The 21,122-nt window shown below is 32.9% G+C and overlaps 1 protein-coding gene across 1 annotated transcript; it reads left to right on the forward strand.

Annotated features, from left to right (window-relative positions):
• Positions 1-4,265: 4,265 nt before the first annotated feature.
• On the forward strand, positions 4,266-19,651 carry LOC128191724 (sortilin-related receptor-like). The gene is made up of 11 exons (XM_052863950.1): positions 4,266-4,545; positions 11,678-12,559; positions 12,779-12,936; positions 13,183-13,324; positions 13,610-13,639; positions 13,872-13,901; positions 15,640-15,663; positions 17,160-17,290; positions 18,103-18,148; positions 18,490-18,649; positions 19,407-19,651. Exons 1-11 carry the CDS (start codon positions 4,266-4,268, stop codon positions 19,606-19,608), a joined length of 2,085 nt encoding a protein of 694 aa, XP_052719910.1. The 3' UTR covers positions 19,609-19,651.
• Positions 19,652-21,122: the final 1,471 nt, after the last annotated feature.

The following is a 21,122-nucleotide window of genomic DNA, read 5'->3' on the forward strand; positions in this document are numbered from 1 at the left end:
ATTTTATTGTATGCTGATGATATTGCTATTTTATCCGACTCAAAAGAAAATTTGCAAAAAATATTGGATACTGTGTCTTACTGGTGTGAAAAATGGCGTCTTCATATAAATATGAAAAAATCAGGAATTATACATTTTAGGAAAAAAGGACCCCGAAGCGATTCTCAGTTCCAAATTAACAGCAATATTCTCCAGTATAATACAGATTATAAATACCTTGGTGTAATATTTCATGAAAAAATGAATTTCCAAAACAACGCCGATACTTTATCAAAAGCTGGTGGACGCGCTCTCGGAGGCATGATTTCCAAAATTCGTCCATATAAAGAAATAGGAATTTCAACTTTTGAAAAATTGTTTTTAAATTGTGTAGCACCAGTTTTGGATTACTGTAGTGAAGTGTGGGGCCTCCAGAATTATCATTCTATTGAAATGGTACAGAATCGAGCCTTACGTTTTTACTTAGGCGTTCACAGATTTACACCTTTACCAGCGCTACACGGGGAATTTGGATGGAAACTCTGTTATCATAGACACTGTATTAACGCCGTGCGATTATGGAATCGATTGCTGACAATGGAGGACGATCGGCTAACAAAGCGTGTTTTCCTGTGGGACTTTAATCAAACTGGTTTATCTAGATGGACATCACGTATTAAATCACTATTTGAATCCATGAATCTGTTATATATTTACGATAATTTATCAATCTGTGATGTTAATGAATTTGAAAACAAGCTGTTTCTTACTTATGAAAATGAATGGTTAGGAAAGATAAATCAACTACCAAAATTGCGATTGTATAAAAGCATTAAAACAAATTTTAAAACTGAAAATTACCTTGAAATGAACATCTCAAAATCTCAAAGATCTATTTTGGCACAATTCAGATGTGGGATACTCCCAATTAGAATTGAAACGGGGCGATATAAGGGGGAACCTCTCGATGAAAGAATATGTAATTTTTGTGTATTAAATGAAATAGAAGACGAGAGTCATTTTCTGCTGAATTGTACAATCTATTCTGATTTTAGAAGGGAATTATTTAATAATATAGGATATAATCCAACACTGGTAATGTCAAATTTAGACTGTATTTTTTTTCTACTGTCAAATTTTCCTAGACAAACCTCTAAATATTTAATTGAATCTTACCTTTACAGACAATCATTATTGTATAAAAAACGCAATGCGTAATGTGTATATTTATGTTATAATTGTATTTGCAGTGACATATAGGCCCAATGGGCCGGGTGTTTCATTATGTATTTTGTATAACATTTTGTAATTGTTATAACACATGTCACTATAATAAATTATTTACTTACTTACTTACTTACTAAAAATATAGTCTGACAATTTTGTCCAGAGATTCAAGATTAGTGGGCATTGGTAGAATAAGTGCTTAAAAGTTTCAGGTTCCAACATGCATATTGCACATAAGTTATTGCTTTTTTATCTTAGAAAGATACAAAAATTTTATTATACCTAAAATTCTATGAATTATTCTGTAATTAAACCATACCAGTTCTGTATCTTTTGTGATTAGCTTAGAGTTGCAATATATGTGGTTCCAATTAAAGTCTGGTTCAAGATTTAAGTCAATAGCCCACTTAGATTCACATATTGGCCTATGCTGTAGTTTTGAAATAAAAAAGTCATATAATGTTCTTGAGTCTTTTTTATCTTTACACAGAATTTTAATAGATTCTAACTGGTACGGTTTCACTACTAATTCATGTGAAAATTGTCTGATACTTGGCCAGGAGCTTAATATAGCCTTTTTTAAGCCTTCATATTTAGTAAATTGTAGCTTAACTAGGTAATCATTGGTTATTTGTTCATAACTAATAAAATTCCCCTGCTTATCCAGCAGATCATATGAAATATAAAAACCCTTTTCATATAAAGACTTATAAAAAATATAGTTATTTTGCACACTGATCTTCTCATTATACCACAAAGGTTCTAATAAGATATCATGTTCACATTTTGGCTCTATAGAATCCAAAAAAATCAGCAAAGTAAGATAGAGTTTCTTTCCAAAATAGATTTGTTGTTGAATTAGCTTTTTGTTTAGAATACTGTGATCCAAATTGTATGAGATGAGCAGTGTTACAATTAATTACTTCATTGAAAAACATGGACCTTTCTTACTTGGATATGAAGAAGCCTTCTTATCCAAGTAAGTTTAAGAGATTTTATGTATGTATCAATATGAACCATTCTACATCCCCCTTTATCATAGTCCAACTGTAAAGTTTTCCTAGATACTTTATCAATTTTATTACCCCAGATATATCTATAGAAAACTTGCTCTAATTTTTTAATCCACTGAGAGTTTGGTTTAGGTAACACTGTAAATAAATGGGTAAACTTGGATAAGAATAAGCTTTTCACAACTGTAAATTTGCCAATAGGAGAGATGTTTCTCTTTGACCATTGTGTTATTTCTTTTTGTACCAGATTAAATTTCTCATTAAAGTTCAGATGTTCCATGTTTTCAGATTAGCTGTATAAGTTACACCTAAAACTGTAAAAGGTTCATTTGTCCACTGGAGCCCAGTATTTTGACAAAGCAAAACTTGACTGTTAATCATGGATCCTATCCAGATTGCTTTAGTTTTATTAATATTAGGCTTAAGCCCTGAAAATTTTGAAAACTGGAAGAGTAGGTCGAGAGCAGACTTGAGAGATTTTTCTGATCCATCTAAAAACAAAACTGTGTCATCAGCATACTGTTATAAACAAATTTTTTCCCCTATTTTAATACCTTTAATATTTATATTTTGTCGTATCATGTGTCCCATGATTTCGACACACAGGTTAAAAAGATATGGAGAGACAGGGCCACCCTGTCGACAACCCCTTCCAATTTCAAAAAATTCTGAGAAGATCCCATTCTGGATAACGCATAATTTTGCCTTATTATAAAATACTGATATCCATTTGATAAGTTCATGACCAAAATTAAAAAATCTTAACGTATCATACATAAATCTCAAAGATATGGAGTCAAAAGCTTTTTCGAAGTCAATAAGTAAAATCATTCCTGGAATTTGTTCTTCTTTAGTGATGTGAAGAGCATCATATATAAGCCTAGTATTTTCTCCAATAAACCTATCTTTGATGAAGCCCTTCTGATTATCATGAATTAAAAAGTTTACGACTGTTTTTTCTGTTTGCAATGCATGCTGATGCTATCTTATATGTAACATTAAGTAAAGATATAGGACGCCAGTTACTCAGGTATTCTCTTGGCTTATTTCCTTTGGGTAGTATTGATATAATACCTTGTTTTTGAGTTATAGATAATTCCCCTTTACTAAATCCAAAATTTAATGATCTAATCAAAAAGTGGCCAATATCCTTCCAAATTTTTTTTAAAAATTCTGCAGAGAAGCCATCAGTACCAGGGCTTTTATCATTTTTCATTCCCTTCAAAGCAGCAAGGGCTTCCTCTCTAGTGATAATACCCTCTAATTTACATGACATATCATTATCTAATAAGTTTACCTTTGTCTTATCAACTATTGTACTAATATCAACATCATGTAATTTGTTATCACAACTGGAGTACAGATTTTTGTAAAAATGTTCAATTTCCGACAGTATGTCAGATTGATCTGTAATAGTATCACCATTGCTCTGCACAAGTTTGTTTACTGTTTTATTTACATAATTTCGTTTTTCTAAACTTAAGAAATCCATTTGAGTTTTGTTCTTACAAATAATCCTTTGATATAATCTTTTCGAAACTCTTCCAGTTTGGTTTGAGCAATGGATAATTTTTCTAAAATTTCTTCGGATTGATCAAAGTTTCTTAATTCTTCCAACCGTTTAATTTCTTCTTCAAGGAGTTTAGTATTCATAGATTCTTGATTTTAAATAACTGTTATAGACTGCAGTCTTTAAGCAATTGCTTTATCTAGCACAAATAATGAAATCATTTTAATTTTCTTATCAAAACTGTTGCTGTTAGGAACGTTTGACAATACCCTTGTGCAATTTTGTAATAACTTTGTCCGACGATAATTCATCTACGTACATATATTGCAGCAAATGAAACTTAAAAAAAAATATAAAATTTGTTATGATCATTTGAAAAAAAAAATCACGGTAGTAACACACCCATATGAATGCAAATACGGCACAATTTCTCTTCCTCCTTGTTATCGATTGGATTCTGTAGACTACCACATCAGACAGGAGGAATGAAATACAGTGGACACTCCTGACACAACTTGACAACCTAGACTTTGCTGATGACCTGGCTCTCCTCTCACACAACCACAATCAGGTGCAGAACAAGACAACTTGCCTGGCATGAATTTGGACTAAAGATCAACCTGAAGAAAACAGAAGTGATGAAGATAAACACCACTGCATGCCCAGTTTATCAGTTACAGTTGGTGATAAGTCCATCAAAAGAAGTCGAGTCCTTTATCTACATTGGGAGTGTGGTGGACAGACTGGGTGGCACAGACTCGATTATCAAATCAAGAATCGGCAAGGCAATAACTGCATTTTCCATGCTTAAAACATGTGAGCCTCTAAGAACATCCGTATTATCACAAAGCTGAGGATCCTTAACTCCAACGTTAAGTCCACCCTGTTGTATGGAGCGGAGACCTGGAGGACTACGAAAACATTTCTGTATAGGATCCAGACCCTAAAGGGATTTCAAATGAAGACCTGTGGAGGAAAGCAGGACGAGAATCAATGGAGATGCAAATAAGACGTCACAAATGGGGCTGGATAGGACAACCCTTGAGACAACAACCATTCAGCATCACACGCTAGGCCCTTACCGGGAATCCCCATGGCAAGAGGAAAAGAGGATGTTTAAGAAATTCCTGGAGGCGGAATGCAGAGGCAGAGCTACAGGCACTAGATATGACCTGGAACAGTGCCGCCAGAGCAGCCCAGAACCGTGTTCGTTAATTGGAGGACTGTTCTTGGTGACCTAAACACCTCATGGAACAACAGGCCTAAGTAAGTAAGTAAGTATAAAGAATTCTACGATGAATTAAACTGTAAATAGACTATACTAATTAGGCACGCCAGGACTTTTAAGATTTGTAAGAAGTCGATAAATGTCACAATTTCCTCCCCTGTTCTGAAAGCAGACATCTTGTTCATACTAATAGTTACTGTTAGACAAAAAGTTAAGACTTTCATTTATCTTTCATGAACAGCCAATTTTAAAAAAAATGGTTTCAATAGTGTGTCAACTCTATGGTATGGAAGTTTAATAATCAGGTGTCTGTGCTCTTATCTACGAGACTGATCGGTATCATTATGACCTTTTTGAGCCAAAAGATAGCAATTTGTGTTTATATATGGTTCTAAACGTTATAACTTTAATCACGCAAAGAATGAGATTTTGCAAACGAATAAGTGATAATGCATCAACAAAGAAAAACAATCTAATCATTGGGGGTGTAGTTTGTCTCTGCTTTTTTTTTTTTGCTTCGGCCTTTTTATTGGTGAAGGGAAAATAATTATACAGAACAAAATGAAAAGATGCAATGATTTGATCGATTTTTGTAAACGCAATCTCTCTATACTTAATGTTGACAATTTTTTATTGTGCATTAGAATTTCTACTGTTCAATAATCAATCAAGACTTCATCAAAGAGACGATTGATAAAAGGTTATTGAAAAAACCTGAAGAGATTATCCTGAACTTTGCTTGAAGAAGTAACATTTCTCTACGTGGTTTTCGCGCCATACCAGTATGCCCTTCAAAAACGGATTGCCGTGTTCACTTTGTTCCTACTCTTTCTTATCTATGCCACAAGGCTAAGATCCGACATTGAATACTACAATGGCAATTTTGTTTTATTGGCTTTTACTTTTACTGAGAGGTGAGTTTATTGGAACAGTCATCGGCCTTTTAAACATTAATTAATTATTTAAAGAAGAAAAAAATCTAAGTTTTCTCTGATGTACATGATTAAAGTAACGATAGTTCGACCTCGAAATTAAGTAGATCATGTCCGATTATGCAACCAAATCTAGGTAAAGATGGATTCATGCCACGAGACTTGTCTGTAAGAGGAGTGTGTCGAAAAAAAATATTTCGAGTTTCTCTAATTTTCTCCTCTGCAACCTGATTCTTCCTAATCAAAAATCTTATCTACAATTTTGAGTGCTGTCATTTCAACATTTAGGTGCATTTTATCATTTATGGCATGCATATAATTATTCAGAAAAGGTACGATTTTTAGGAATAAAAGAGAGATGATATTAGGAGCGTTGTCCTATTTTTGATATAGTTCTTTAAACATGGTAATGTAAAACTTGCTCTAATAGTCAATATTGTGTTAATCTAGAACACTAATTCAGCTTACACTGTATTCTTAAGATGGATTTAATTAAGTCAATATGTTGAGGTATATTGATAATGTGCTGCACTGGTTTGTCCAAACGCAAAAAAACCAAAAACACTCGACATGGCCGAGATTGCGACAAAAGTTACATATTTGAATGCACAACGACCCTGACGATTTAGTTGTTACTGCTGTTCATCTCTAAATGAATTTCATACAAAGAAAATAATAACAAGTCTGAATTTACCTTCTTGTTCGTTGACTCTTTAGATAACTAAACTAAATTCAAATTTTGAACAATGCATTTTAAGCAATATCAAAATAGAATTTACATTTGGTGACCAAGCCATCAACAAAGTACAGGATTTATAACATTCAGGGTTTTTTTCAATTTTCATGGATTTATTAGGTCCAAGACAAATTATGAATTATGGTCTCATGACATCATACGGAAAAGTAAACGGGCAAAATTATTCAAATTTTAGAAATGACGATCAATGAAAATTGTCCCAGGGTACTATAAAATTGGTTACTCTGTATGCGACAAATTAATATAAATGTCATTATTGTCATTGCAGGTATCACATTAGTTCATTGCGACTGCAGTAATAACGACAGTAAGTAGACTTCCTTATTCATCACTAATATGAACAAGAGGTACTGTGAGCAAGCTCACAATTGATACCCCCCGCTAAGAAAAAAATCATAATTCATGTATTTTTTCTATTATAGAAAATATTGGATAAATCTATTTCACAGTCCATTGTCTATAAATAACAACTGGTCTATCGTTTAAAACTGTTAATGCTAATATGAGTACACAAACCAATTTCTATTCTTTAAATTCCATTTTATTTCAAGTTAACCGTTAATGCATGAGAACATTTTCATCCTTTTGTTCACAAACATGACTCGAATCAAACGAAATTCCACATGTCAAGCAGCCATTTAATATAAACATTTTGAATTATTGGTATACTGAGCCCGATTTTTTTTTTTCGAATTTTATTTCCACACATTTCCACCCCCCCCCCCCCCCCAAAAAAAACACATCGAAGAAGGCCATTTTCAGATTTTCAGAGAGACGGGGATGAAAATCAAAAAAATAATTTCCTGGGGCATGAGACAAGCAAGCTTTGTGTCAAATATTAGCTTCTAATTATTTCAATTAATACAAGACATGACAGACATGAAGTGAAATTTTTTTTTAAAAATGACCTTGAACTCTCTAAATTAACTTTGGGTCAAGGTCATGATTCACCCTCAGGTTATAATCTTAATATGAATAAAGAACTTCCAATATTTGTTCATAAAAAGATATGGGCCGGACATGAATTTTGCACTTTTTCTGCCAGTGACCTTGACCTTGCCCAAATGACCTTGGGTCAGGTCATTACACACTCTTAGGTCATAAGCAATCTTTGTGTGAAGTAAAAACTTCCAATGTTACTCCATTAAAAAATTATAGAACGGACACGAATTTTGCACCTTTTCTTCCAGTGACCTTGAACTTGCCCGAATAGCCTTGTGTCAAGGTCATGACACACCCTTAGGTCAGAAGCAATCTCTGTGTGAAGAAGGAACTTTCAATGTTTCTCCATTAGAAAGATATTGACTGGACACGAATTTTACACTTTTACTACCAGTGACCTTGACCTTGCCCGAATGACCTTGGGTCAAGGTAATGACACACCCTTAGGTCATAAGCAATTATTGTGTGAAGTAAGATCTTCCAATGTGTCTCCATAAGAAAGATATGGACCGGACACGAATTTTGCACAGACAGACAGACGGACGGACGGACGGACAGACGGACGGACGTAAAAGGTGATACCTATATACCTCCTAAACTTTGTTTGCGGGGGTATAAAATTAGAATATATCATACACGAATATAGGTTAAAGGGGAAGGAAAGTCAAAAACATATTTCATTTATATTTATAAAGTTGTTTAAACCACATAATTAAGCCTTAATGCACGTTTAAAGTTAGAGAAATCGTATTTACTGGAGGCTGACATGAGGTAGAATTCTTTTGTATAAAAACCAAAAAACTTAATTTTTTGACGTCACACCATCTATTCCGGTTTGGTTTACATATATCATGTGCACAGTGCTATGAATAAAACGCTGATTTACGGCATGCATTTCTGTTACTCTTGTAATCGACTGAAAAAAAAAAAATAAAGTTTAGGTTCACATGTCAATCTAAAGAATAAATATATGTATGCATAAATATATGCCTTTTTGGGAGTTGATTTTAATCAACTCTCCTATGCAGTTACTCTGGCAAACCGAAACTGAAACAGTGTTTGGGCCTAAAGAAAAAATCATCACCGCTGACAAGACTAAGTTCTTGAATAAAAATCGATAATTTCGACGTAAAGTACGCTGAAACATTTTTTTAAAGGAAACTTATTTATAAATACTTTGGAAATAGTAAGATTTTAAATTGTACGAACAATTCAGAAGTTTTTTGCAGTCGTATGTATTCCTAGGCCAGATATAGTCTCGTTCAACCATCGGCTGTCTCCGTACATCTCCGACAAGCAGCGAGTCAGTCTATATTTAGAGGTCGCATCATCAAGCTATCACGTGACCTGATACCGCTTACTTGTCGGAGATTAACGGAGATAGCCGAGCATCTGATTGAACGAGACTAGAGTTCATTTTTTTGTTGGATCCATACAATTTTTGAAATATTTCGAATACCGATACATAATATGATGAAATCAATTCTATTCTAAATATTACACAACATGATTCATTAGAGGTTTTCTCGAAATTCTTGTCGGAAAAGTCCGAGAATTCATATTATAAAAATGTGCGTAATTCAAATACAGATTATAAACTACTTGCCAAGCATATTAACATATCGATAATTTTAAGATAAATAATACATAAATAATCGATAAAATCAAATTCGGTACTTTGATTATTATATAAATGACAGCTGTTAATCTGCTATCAATCAGAGCTGAAAATGGCCTCGAGTAACTTTCTATTCAAAGGCAAGTTCTTCGGTAACTGAAAAAAAAGTTATAATTATAATCGGTATGTTTAAAATACATTCGAAAGTCGGAATTACCATGTCGAAGTAACGACGACAGACATTTTCTATGGTACTTGACATCTGTTGATAATGTTTTCACAACTACGCGGAAATTCTTCCAACACTAACATAGCTCCGATTTTAGATTTTAACGAACGTGCTCCATTTGATGTTGGTTTGTATTTTAGCGGAAAGCCAAAGACGGTCTTATATCGATAATTATATTGTTTTAAATTTTCCAGACTTTGTCATTTAGATGGTATGTTGATGAAACAAACCGGAATAGATGGTGTGACGTCATAGATCACTCGGCTGACCTCGGTCGATTCGTATCTCATCTTCATGTAGGTTACGGAATCGACCGGGGTTTGCCGAATAGTCATAGATTTAATGGCAGGTCCAATAGCGTCGGGAAATTTAATTTAAACGATTAATTTTCTTGGCTTATTCATTGTGCCGGGGGTTTTAATGAAAAAATACGATTTATAATTAAAGTACTAAATAATTAATTGATTCATTGTAAATCATATTTTTAGTTTCACTACCCTTTAAACAAAAGGAAAGAAAACGTAAACGTATTTATGTTACATTAAAAACGTAATTATGTTACATTTAAGGTTTTAGATATCACACCAATTAAAACTAAACGTTTACATCTTAAACTGATGTTATTCATTGATGTAGAATAACAGAAAAGCATTTGTTACCATGGAAACGGAGACCAAAGATAGAAAAATGACAAATATTATTTAACAACTTAAATAAAAAGTTGCAGCATATTTAAGTTCAAGATTTTATTTTCAAAACGCCAAAGCGCTATTTTCCCGTATATATTAACACTTTACTATTTTTTAGCGCCGCAAACAAAGTCTCGGGGGTTTGTAGGAATCCCTTTGTCCGTTTGTCCGTTCTTATGTTCAATCGTGTCCGGTTCATATCTCTCTTACAGAGCAAAATTAAAAAATAACCTTAGGGTTTGTCATGATTTTGACCCAAGGTCAATTGGACAAGTTCAAGGTCCATGAAAAGTGCAAAATTCGTGTCCAGTCTATATCTCTCTTATAGAGAAACAAAGGAAGTTCTTACTTCACACAAAGATTGCTTATTACTAGAGAGAAGGTCATGATTTTGACCTAAGGTAATTTGAACAGCTCAGTGGGGTACTATTTGTGAGCTTGCTCACAGTACCATTAGGTACTATTTAATAAAACTAATAAATTATTGTTGTTATTAAAACATATATAGACGTGTGGGGTAGAGAAATTGGCATGTTGCTATTGCCACAAGGTAAAAAAATAAGTGAAAATCGGAGGAAAATCCATTTTGATTCAAAATAGAAAACTCATATTAAATGTATTTTGTCAAAGCATTTTAAGCAACATGAAACTTATGTCACATAGAATATCTGTGGACTAAAAAAAGTGATTTAAAATTCTTTTACTGTTGAAATCGTCATAGCAACGGATACCTTGTTTACAAAAATGGAACTTCAATTGATATTACATGAAAGTTGAGGACATGTTTGGTCTTGCAAGTCAATTAATTTTGAAGATTTATGTCAGGCATATGAATAAAATTTCGTCAGAATTACCTCTCAATCAATACAGATACAGATTTTCGTGATTTTGGTTTTAAAAAATTCAGAGAGAATTATTTTGAAGTGTATGGTTACAGTGGTACTACATTTAAGCTTTATTTTTTGTCTATAAAAAGTTTAAAATGGCTATTTATCAATCTTATGCTTCTCCTACCAATGCAAACTGTCATCATAGCAACCGCAAATGTTGTCTTGCATATTTATATAAATCATACTATAACAATCAACAAAATTCAATATTTATCTTTTTTTAAGCAGTAAAATCATTTTCATTTTGTTATTTTCACACCTTACATAGAACCTATAAAATTGCTATCCAAACTTGACGATTTGCCTCTTTTCTTCTCTTCTCTAAAAAAAGATGATCTACTAACCTTTAATCGAGAAGAAATCGTTTTCATTATAACATGCATATAATTCGTATCTTATAATCACATATATCTTTAAACAAAATTTAAATTATTACTTATACAGATTCTATTTTAGATAGTTTTTGATATATTATTTGAAATTTTAAATGAATTCGGCACTTATTGTTTATAATATCCTTTGATTTGTTTTAATATAGAGCATCTATGGGCGTTTTAATGTTGTTCAAAATCAACATTTATTTTTTTCTTAATATTAAGAATTTAAAAGCTTTACTAGTAAACACTCAATATTGGGGTTTTCTAATATATAATCCATGAACAGATCACTGTCACCATTTTTGTCTGTCAAGTGGAAAATTTAACTGCCATACACACGGACATGACAAGAATCATGGATGTGAATGTCTACCAAAGGATTACTGCGACAACAGATACAGTTGTAATCCTACAGATGTAGTGTGCTCACACAACGAAGCCATCAGATGTAACGGAAACAACAAATGTGAGTGTTACTGTTCACAGGACTCTCAGTGTAATAATTGCCCGGCAGGAACCCTGGGCTTCTGTGTCAACGAGAAATGTGTCTGCGAGACCAACAACTATTGTCCCGGTGGTAACAAATTTTACTGTCTTAAGAACTTTCAATGCGCACACAGCGAAACGAAAAGATGCAATCAAAATGAAAGATGCGAATGCTTTTGCGATATAGACAATGATTGCAAAAACTGTCCAGAAAAAGGATTTTGTGTTGATGGGAGTTGTGTTTGCGAATCGCAAGACTACTGCCCTAAAGGAAACCATACGTACTGCCTTTCTCTGAGTTGCGATCGAGGATATACGAGCAAGTGCAATTCAACTAACCACTGCTACTGTGCCTATGTACCAGATACTTGTAGCAATCACCACGTCTCAAAATGCTATCATTTAACTTGTTCACCCGGTGAAAAGAAATATTGCGAAGGACGAACCTGTACGTGTAAACCACTGGACTATTGTAAACAGAATGATGGCGACTGCCAACACAAGACATGCGATGCTTCGAAAGCGGAAGTTAATGTGTGCCTCAATAATGGAACATGTGGTTGCCTGGCAGTTCCCGATTACTGTGGTGGCGACGATACTAGTACATGTCAGCATATCATATGCAACCAGTATCAAGTGAAGAAGTGCGAGAATGGGATGTGCAAATGTCAGGTCAATCCGTGTAAGTAGATTACAGTAATAAATTTCATATAACCCTCTGTACATAAACTATAATATTCTATGTAGTTATATCACGTTTTTGAGTTTGAAATATATGGAAGACCTTTGAGTTGATGCACTTTTTATTATTTAAAAATACCTTTTTGCATGTACTGTACAGTGTATATATACAAGTGAAAGGTTAAAGGCAGCTAATTACTGTTTTTGGATCATTCATCAGCTTGCAATGCGACAGGAGGTCTGAACGATACCTGTACCCCTGAGAACACTTACTTCGAGGTAAAAGGATCAGACGGTCAATCCTATTATGCCAACTGCACCGATAGTTTCCGTTACCCGCTCTGTGTTGAAGATAGGTGCCAGTGTGTCTATTGGAAGGTGGGTTTGATAATAAATACGGGTGGTTTTATTTATTTAAATGTGTTAGTGTCGTTGTAAGTGATATGCATGTAAAAAATGTCCCAAATACATAGTCGTCTGGACATATTTGAAATTTTCGGTCTTCACTATTTAATAAAGATGTTGCATTACTTTTGTAATCTTTGTTAGTCTCACAATGTAAATTAAGATTACCATTGATGGATGGAGGCATAATGTTGTACATAAGGCATCCAAAAATTTTAGCTTCCACCGCTAAATTTAACATCTGAGGGCAGCACAATTCCCACGAACTCTATGACAGATGTGGCTGGTTCTACCGTTTCTTCCACGTTAACAAGCCAAACCTCAGAAGCGATGACAAATAACAGCACTTCAATTCCTACAGGTAACAGCATTGAACAACTATTATTACAGCATTAAAAATGTTGTCCCATTTCCAGTTCTGTTATTCATACATACTTTTTTACATATTATATTATTCACTGCTCTTATTGAATAATAAAAAGCAGGTTAGTGATTAAGAATTTATTTCATTTCTTTCAAGATCAACCAACAGGAATTTGAAATACTAATACATGCATAGAGCTTAGATCAGTTTTTGTAATTTTTAAAATTGAAAAAACCAATTAGGGAATGAGAGTTTAAAATACTGTATATTCCTTTTTCGTAGATCAAACAACAGATTCGATACTAAACACAAGTAAGTACTAGTCTTTATGCAATTATAGCAGAAGCATTCTTGTTTAATTTTGAATTCCTCTTAACAAACCATTAGATCAAATTATTTTGACATCATTACGAATTCTGTTTCTTATGGAATTTGAAATACTAATACATGCATAGAGCTTAGATCAGTTTTTGTAATTTTTAAAATTGAAAAAAAAACAATTAAGGAATGAGAGTTTAAAATACTGTATATTCCTTTTTTGTAGATCAAACAACAGATTCGATACCAAACACAAGTAAGTACTAGTCCTTATGCAATTATAGCAGAATTAAGCATTCTTGTTAAATTTTGAATTCCTCTTAACAACCATTAGATCAAATTGAACCAAACTTTATCAAAAGCATCCTTATTCGCTAGAAATTCTAAATTGTTTAAAACAAGGATCTTACCCTTTTCAGCTAATGAATAACCATGTTCATTTTGTTTACCAAAATTCTGATATATTTACACCAACTCTTATATTAAACTATGGTCCTTTGGAGTAATGCTGAGGCACAAAAGATTGCTTCAAAGTCCAACTTAGTAATATTTAGGTTCATAATTGTTAAAACCGTCTTCCGAAGAATAATATTGCTTCAATATGCTTTATTACTATGCAAGCATTCTCATATAATGCAGACTGCTCAAATGGTGACACCAGGACCAATACTGGTGCTCTAAGAGGGTTATACGACACGGTTCAGCATATATCTGTATTAAAAAAATGTTTGAAAATTTTCTTCTCAGGAAGTACAATGCTACAATTATGGAGATTACAATGCAAACATTCTAAGATAGTGTAAATTTTGAATTATACAAACCATGATTCAATACCAATATTAATTTTGGTCTCCAAGAAGGGTTAACTGTTCAACAATTTAAAGAAATAAATCTTGAAAATATTTAAGCATATAACTTTTTCAACTAAAGTTGCATAATATGTGACATTGAAAACTATGCAATTAGAATCCCAGGGAGAGTTAAACATTTAAATTGTACAAACTATGACACCCAACCCAAAGGGGTTTACAGTTACACAGAAATACATAGGAAAATTGTTCAATAAATCTTTTCTGTAAGAAATACAGTTTAATATTTAGTTACATTTCAGTATGTAAGCAACTTAATATCATCATATACTAATATGATGATATGAAGGTCACAGTGTCCTGTTGTGACTTTTTATGATTATTTATAATCTATATCTTTGATATTTTTAGATCTATTATCATTAAACCTTTTAGTTCGTGTATTTTGTAACATTTAAACTTTTATTCAAAGATAGGTCACAGTAACCTAGTTTTAACTTTTTATCATTAATTTTTCAATTTTGTTATCATTGAAACGTTGAGGCCTAGGATTGGTTCATACATAAAAATTCCGAAAGAGAATCAAGAACTCTTGTTCAGATGAGCGATTTGGTCCATGGGTCTTTTGGTATGATTCAGCTTAATCGCCATATTATGTTTTTCAACTTACATTTGTTTATTTCATATAATACTTTTGATTGTTCTTAAGTGACTATGATGAAAATGTAGAATAAATAACTCAAAGACAGCAAGGAGACATGGAGTGTTGTGTTTAAAAGTCATTGAGAACTACTTATGGTCCCTTGTTTCGATTTTTTTCCCTGTATATTGCTAATACATTCTTGGTGGTCCTTTGGTTTTCTTTATGAACCTGATTTTTTTTTCACCTGAATTTTGCAAAAGTAACTCCTGAATAAACATCTACATCCACATTAACACTAAATCCAAATAATTAAGGTCTTCCGTTTCCCACGGAAGACCTTATAGTTTTTGTACTGTTTCTTATTCTTCTTTATAGTTTCGTCTTTCTATGACTGACTTCTTGTTCTTATGGCGTACATGAGCATCATTGCCTTTAAAAGTCTTTTCTTTGATATAACCTGTTTTCAAAATAAATATATGTGCTTTAGCGTCACTGGGTTGATAATTAAGTTATTATCAAAAATATGTTATCATTCTTTTCAGCTGAAGCACCCTCTACAACATCAGGTAAGTATGCTTTGATATGCTATAGACCTTCAACATACACAATTTCGGTCGGCATTTATATTAAGTTTTTATTTCGATCGGGACTGGTTCAAAATTGAGAAAATTGCAATTTTACCTACCTTTGAATATCTTTGAAGCTGCTTGATCTGGTTCGAATTCTTTGGTTAACGATTCAAATAATTTTCCATATAAACCTATTAGGTTAGAAGTTATAAAACATCACATAAATAAACCAACCGGACCGATCTTCTTTCAAAGATAGAAATATTCTTGGTAAATGAAAACAATTTTTGTATGTTAATGCAACCCCCTCCCCCCAAAAAAGAAAAACACTCCAAAACCTGAAATGTTTATATACATCATTAGTATGTTAATAAAAAGGGAACTGTATTGACTACGGCCCCGGTTGTTTGCATTAAGTTAGCCAGCATTGTATGAACAACTCGCTTAACAAGGAGCTGTGAAAAAATATATGTACAGTATTGTTTTAATTACTAGTATCCAAAACAAGCGATTTTTTAAAAGCTATCACAGCTTTTTTTTTTTGACACATTCAAAATACGACCATACCGACCTCAACATCGCAGCAAATCTTTATATGTGATAAAATCACTTGTTTCTGTAACACCATAATAGAAAATCAGGTTTGAAAACAGACTGGTAAATACATTTTTTCATAGCTACATCGCTTAATTATTTTTAAAAAAATCTCTGAGTTTTCTATAATTATACATTTACTTCACAAAATCATCGGTCTACAGCGTTGATAAAATTTGATCAATCCGCAATTGTCTAACACTCCTTTTCTGTGTATATAGATAAGTGCCTTTTTAAGATAGTATCAGTTATAAAGATTTTATAGAAATAAAAATTGTTGTTTAAGTATTTTAAACGCGAAACGATATGAATGCATTTTTTGTCAAGCTACATGAAGTATTTATAACACTGAACATTATGGCTATTGGTACTTTGCGGAATGGAACGTAACCAGTTAAGAGGCCCCAAAAGGGGAAACAAGATTTTTTTAAACGTCATTATTTCAATTTAACTTATCGTAAATGGAAGATTGTTTTACAAATTTTGCTGTTTTAATGAACTGTGTATTACATAAGATATGCTACTCATTGCTCTATAAGTCATTACACGCTTCATGTAATACATCAAAATTTGTAAAACAATCTTCCATTTACGATAGGTTGAATTGAAATATGGTTGTTGTTTTTTTAATCTAGTTGTTCCCCGTTGGGGGCCTCTTAACTGGTTCCGTTCCGTTTCGTTCCGTTCCGCAAAGTACCAATAGCCAAAATTATATGCTGCAAATATCTCTTTGTGTTTGTCGTATATTTACTTTATATCAATCATAACCAAATGAGCTTTTTTAAGTTATCATATTTCGTTGCCAGAAATAGTTTTTTTAATCATCAACAATGATAAACAATGAACATTGACAAAATTCATCTAAAACTGATATTTGATCGACTCTGAACCTCTTTCAGTTGCCACATGTGCCTCCAGGATGGACTGTGACCAACAGAACACCCATCTTACGTTTCCGACCTTCACCATGCCATGTCCTGTAGATCACATTGACTGTGTTAACAACGAATGCTTCTGTAGCATCGACAAGGTCAAATTTAGGTTTATAATTGGTTCATGGACAAGTTCCGAAATTATTGTAATACTAAGAATTCAGTTATTTGAATTTATGCATATAATTATTTGAAACGGTATTGAAAAGAAGAGCAACGCCAATCCATTTAAAACACCTTAATCCTCGCTTTGCTGTATTTTTATCATATTAGAGCACCTCTGCTTATATTATATGTTTTGGAAAAATCATAATGTTGAAAATCAATTGGTCAACAATGCGACGTATAAAATCTTTATTTACAAAACTATGAATAGGAAACCGTTCAAGGTCGTAGGGCAAAGTCTTTTTTGTGGTTTTTTTTTTATTTCATTAAACAAATCCAATTACCGATTGTTATTTTTTCCAATTAAAAATATTCACCCTAATCATTAATGGGAATTTTATTATTTCAATGATAAAGCAAATCATTTTATAGACAGCCACTTTTTTGAGTGTTTCTTTAAAAATATTTCTCATGGTCGTAAACAAAAAGGTCAAGGTCACCACAAGAAATTGAAATCCAACACATAATATTAAACAAGAAGAATGCTTATGTTGACTAATTTATCAATTAATTACCTATAAATATAAATTCTTTCATGTGATGCTTCCAGTTTGTTGAAAATTTTGTTGATATGGCATATATTTTTTCAAATATCATCTAAATTTCTTGATTTATAAGGCAAATATGTTACAAAATTATTTGTATGAATTAACATATTTTATGATAATTAATATAATCTTACAAAAGGTTTTCTAGCTCATAAAATCCATTTAGGTTTATAACGGGTTCAATGACATTATTTTAGATAACTACAACAACTCCTAAACCTACCACCACCTCCACCACCGCTGGTAAGTACAATCATTTAGGTCTTTAGGCGTCATTTCTGGTCCAATTGGCTCTTTGAAAAAGAAAATCGATATACATGTACGACAATCATAACCAGTGTTCTTATATATCATCTCTTATCAAACTCTGTATGAAAATAAAGGCATGTCGAATTGAACGGTATCGCTTGATTCCCCCCCCCCCCCCTTATTGGTAGTACGACTATGAATTTAGGCATTAGGTTTTCAAATGTTTACTTGAACAAAACTATACATACACGTATATATATATATATATATATATATATATATATATATATATATATATATATATATATATAATTTTTTTAATAATTCCATACAAGCTCCATCAATTTCCTGTCACCAGTGTGGGGATCCAGACGCGAATCTACCGTGTGACTTGCGAACCGTTTACATGGGTCAGCCATCCCAATGCAGTACTGGCAGTTATTGTATGACCGATGTCGTCCAAGGCTCTGATGATAGTGTCGCCATCTACAAAAGGTACAGCTATTGTCTGTATATCTTTATTAATCCGTATATTATGATCCAAGAAAGTGTAACGATACCTCAAATACCGATGCAACTGTTAAAACATGTGGACGAGTTGACGGTAATTATGGTAACTAAAGTCTCTCCGAAGAATTTTTGCTGATTTTTTTTCTTAAATTACTATAAAGTATTCGATATTTATAAATACCTCTTGATTCTGACGATGTTCATTCAATAGTTTGAAAAAATCCCAAGATTTCCCTTTTGAACCCCCCCCCCCCTTCTAGCTTGACAGGTTACAATACACGGCTAAAAATAGAAAATCTACGGGGAATTCGCATTGCATCAGCCATTATTAAGCCCGGATGATAACATTGACAAATTGTGCAAGGTATTCCGAGTGACTTCCGAATGGGGAAAAGAAGTCAATATTCCCCATTATTAATCTCCGAAGGAAATCTGTTTTTGTTCCTGTGAATTTTTACGAGGGAATAATGATAATATGTGTGAATGAAGTTATCTTGAAAATTTCTCTATCATCGATTTCAATTGCACTTCTTTTACAGGTATGTGGGTTTTTTAAAATGAAAATCGTTCAAATGTGTAACATAAATATTTTGGGACAGACTATAGTAGATTAAAGTGTGAAGATACTTCGGTTGTCCATGTAACTGTTTAGGTTTATGGACGAGTTGACGTTTCGTAACCATGGTTACTAGTAGAGTAAAAGTGTAAATTATTTACATCTGATGTCGATGTTACTGTTTAGGTGTGTGGACGAGTTGACGTGTCGTAACGAGTGGATGGCCCAGTCGTCTGATCAGGACCGCTGTCTGCGGTACGGAGAGGGCGCTGTACCGGGGCAATACACGTGTCATTACTGCTGTACTGTTGATGGATGCAACTCAAAAATAGTTCCAGAGGCCAAAACTTTTTATAGTACCTCTTCTTCCATCAACAACAGAAAGTAATCGCAAAAATATAACTCTCTTTCCAATAAAATGTGTTGTTTAATATTTTTTTTTAATTTTTTTTTGTGTATTTGACCTACCATGTATGTTAAGTCACTTAAACTACTGTAGGATCAAAATAAGCATCTTTGTATCGTACTAGGATTCGGACCTTATAAGTAAATGCGATTAAGTGCATACTAATGATCTGACGCACTGTGGTCAGTAGAAGCGTTTTATTTAGATTTCTGACCCGGCATCGACAGGCTCATCACTGGACTTGATAACACATTTATCCATGAACCTAAATAAACATACGTTATCTATTTACTGCATGTCCTTTGACCAATTTCTGTAGAATTTCCGTTATGATATTTGCTTAACTGCGTTTGAAATTACAGAGCAATGAATTTTGTATTCAATCATTTAACCCCGTTAATTCTGTTTCTGTAGTTCTATGAAGATACCGCGCATAAAATGTGTCCAATTCTATTTCTGCATGCATACTGTTTTTGAATAACGGTGATTACAAATGTACATGGTTTTGGGCTTTTACATGTTTTTCGGAGAGTTTAGTAGACCCCTTCGGGCGTAAAAGAGGGGACTGTAGTCTATTTTGCTGTATTTCCGTTTGTCTGTATGTCTGTCTTTCAATCTTTCTGTCTCAACTTAATTTCCCAGACTTTTTAACCGGGTTTTCTAAAAGATAGTATTGAAATGATGAAAATGACGGGCGGGCGGGCGTCGGTACCCAAAAGGGTACCCCTATTGTACGGATAACTCCTACTACAGTTTTCAAGATAGGAAGTTGTTGTTTGTAGATCAACTGTATACATATCAGAGACATGCATATTACTTTGAGATTTTTGATAATTTATGAAAAACATAACACCTGTTGAACTAAGTAAATATTTCGTATACTGGTTATATTGCATATAGGGTACCCTTATTGTACGGACAATTTCTCCTACGGTTTTCAAGTGGTTGTTTTGCATATCAATTTTACTCATACCGGTACTTTATTAGAGATGTGCACATTGCTCGGAATTTGATGTTTGAAAATTCATTTAAAAATAACACCACGAACCTTTTGGCAAATTATTGCATATAGAGTATAAGTACCTTATTTCTTTGGATAGGTAGTAGTTATCAATTCGGGTTTGACAAATGGATAATAAAAACTGTTTTCACAAGAGTAAACATGTTTGGATTAATTGAAATTTGATACTTTTTGTGTAGCTTAACAGTGAGAATCTACAGATAAAGTTCAAGCTTTATTAGAATTCATCCACAGATGATAAATCATAAATACATCTTTCATCGAATTTTCTCGAAACCTAAATAAAATAGCATTCCTTTTAAATTGGAAGGCTACTGCATCAAAATTGTATTTTATGAATCGTATCATTACTAAAACTTGATTTTTGGCTGGTTTTTTTTTTCTCTCAGAATGATGTATTCTCTAAATATTATAATTATGAGGGGCAAACCATTTCATTATTACTAGTTACTGAGAGTAAAATTGAATATGTGTA

The sequence above is a fragment of the Crassostrea angulata genome, chromosome 1 (assembly GCF_025612915.1).
Source record: "Crassostrea angulata isolate pt1a10 chromosome 1, ASM2561291v2, whole genome shotgun sequence".
Classification (NCBI taxonomy): domain Eukaryota; kingdom Metazoa; phylum Mollusca; class Bivalvia; order Ostreida; family Ostreidae; genus Magallana; species Magallana angulata.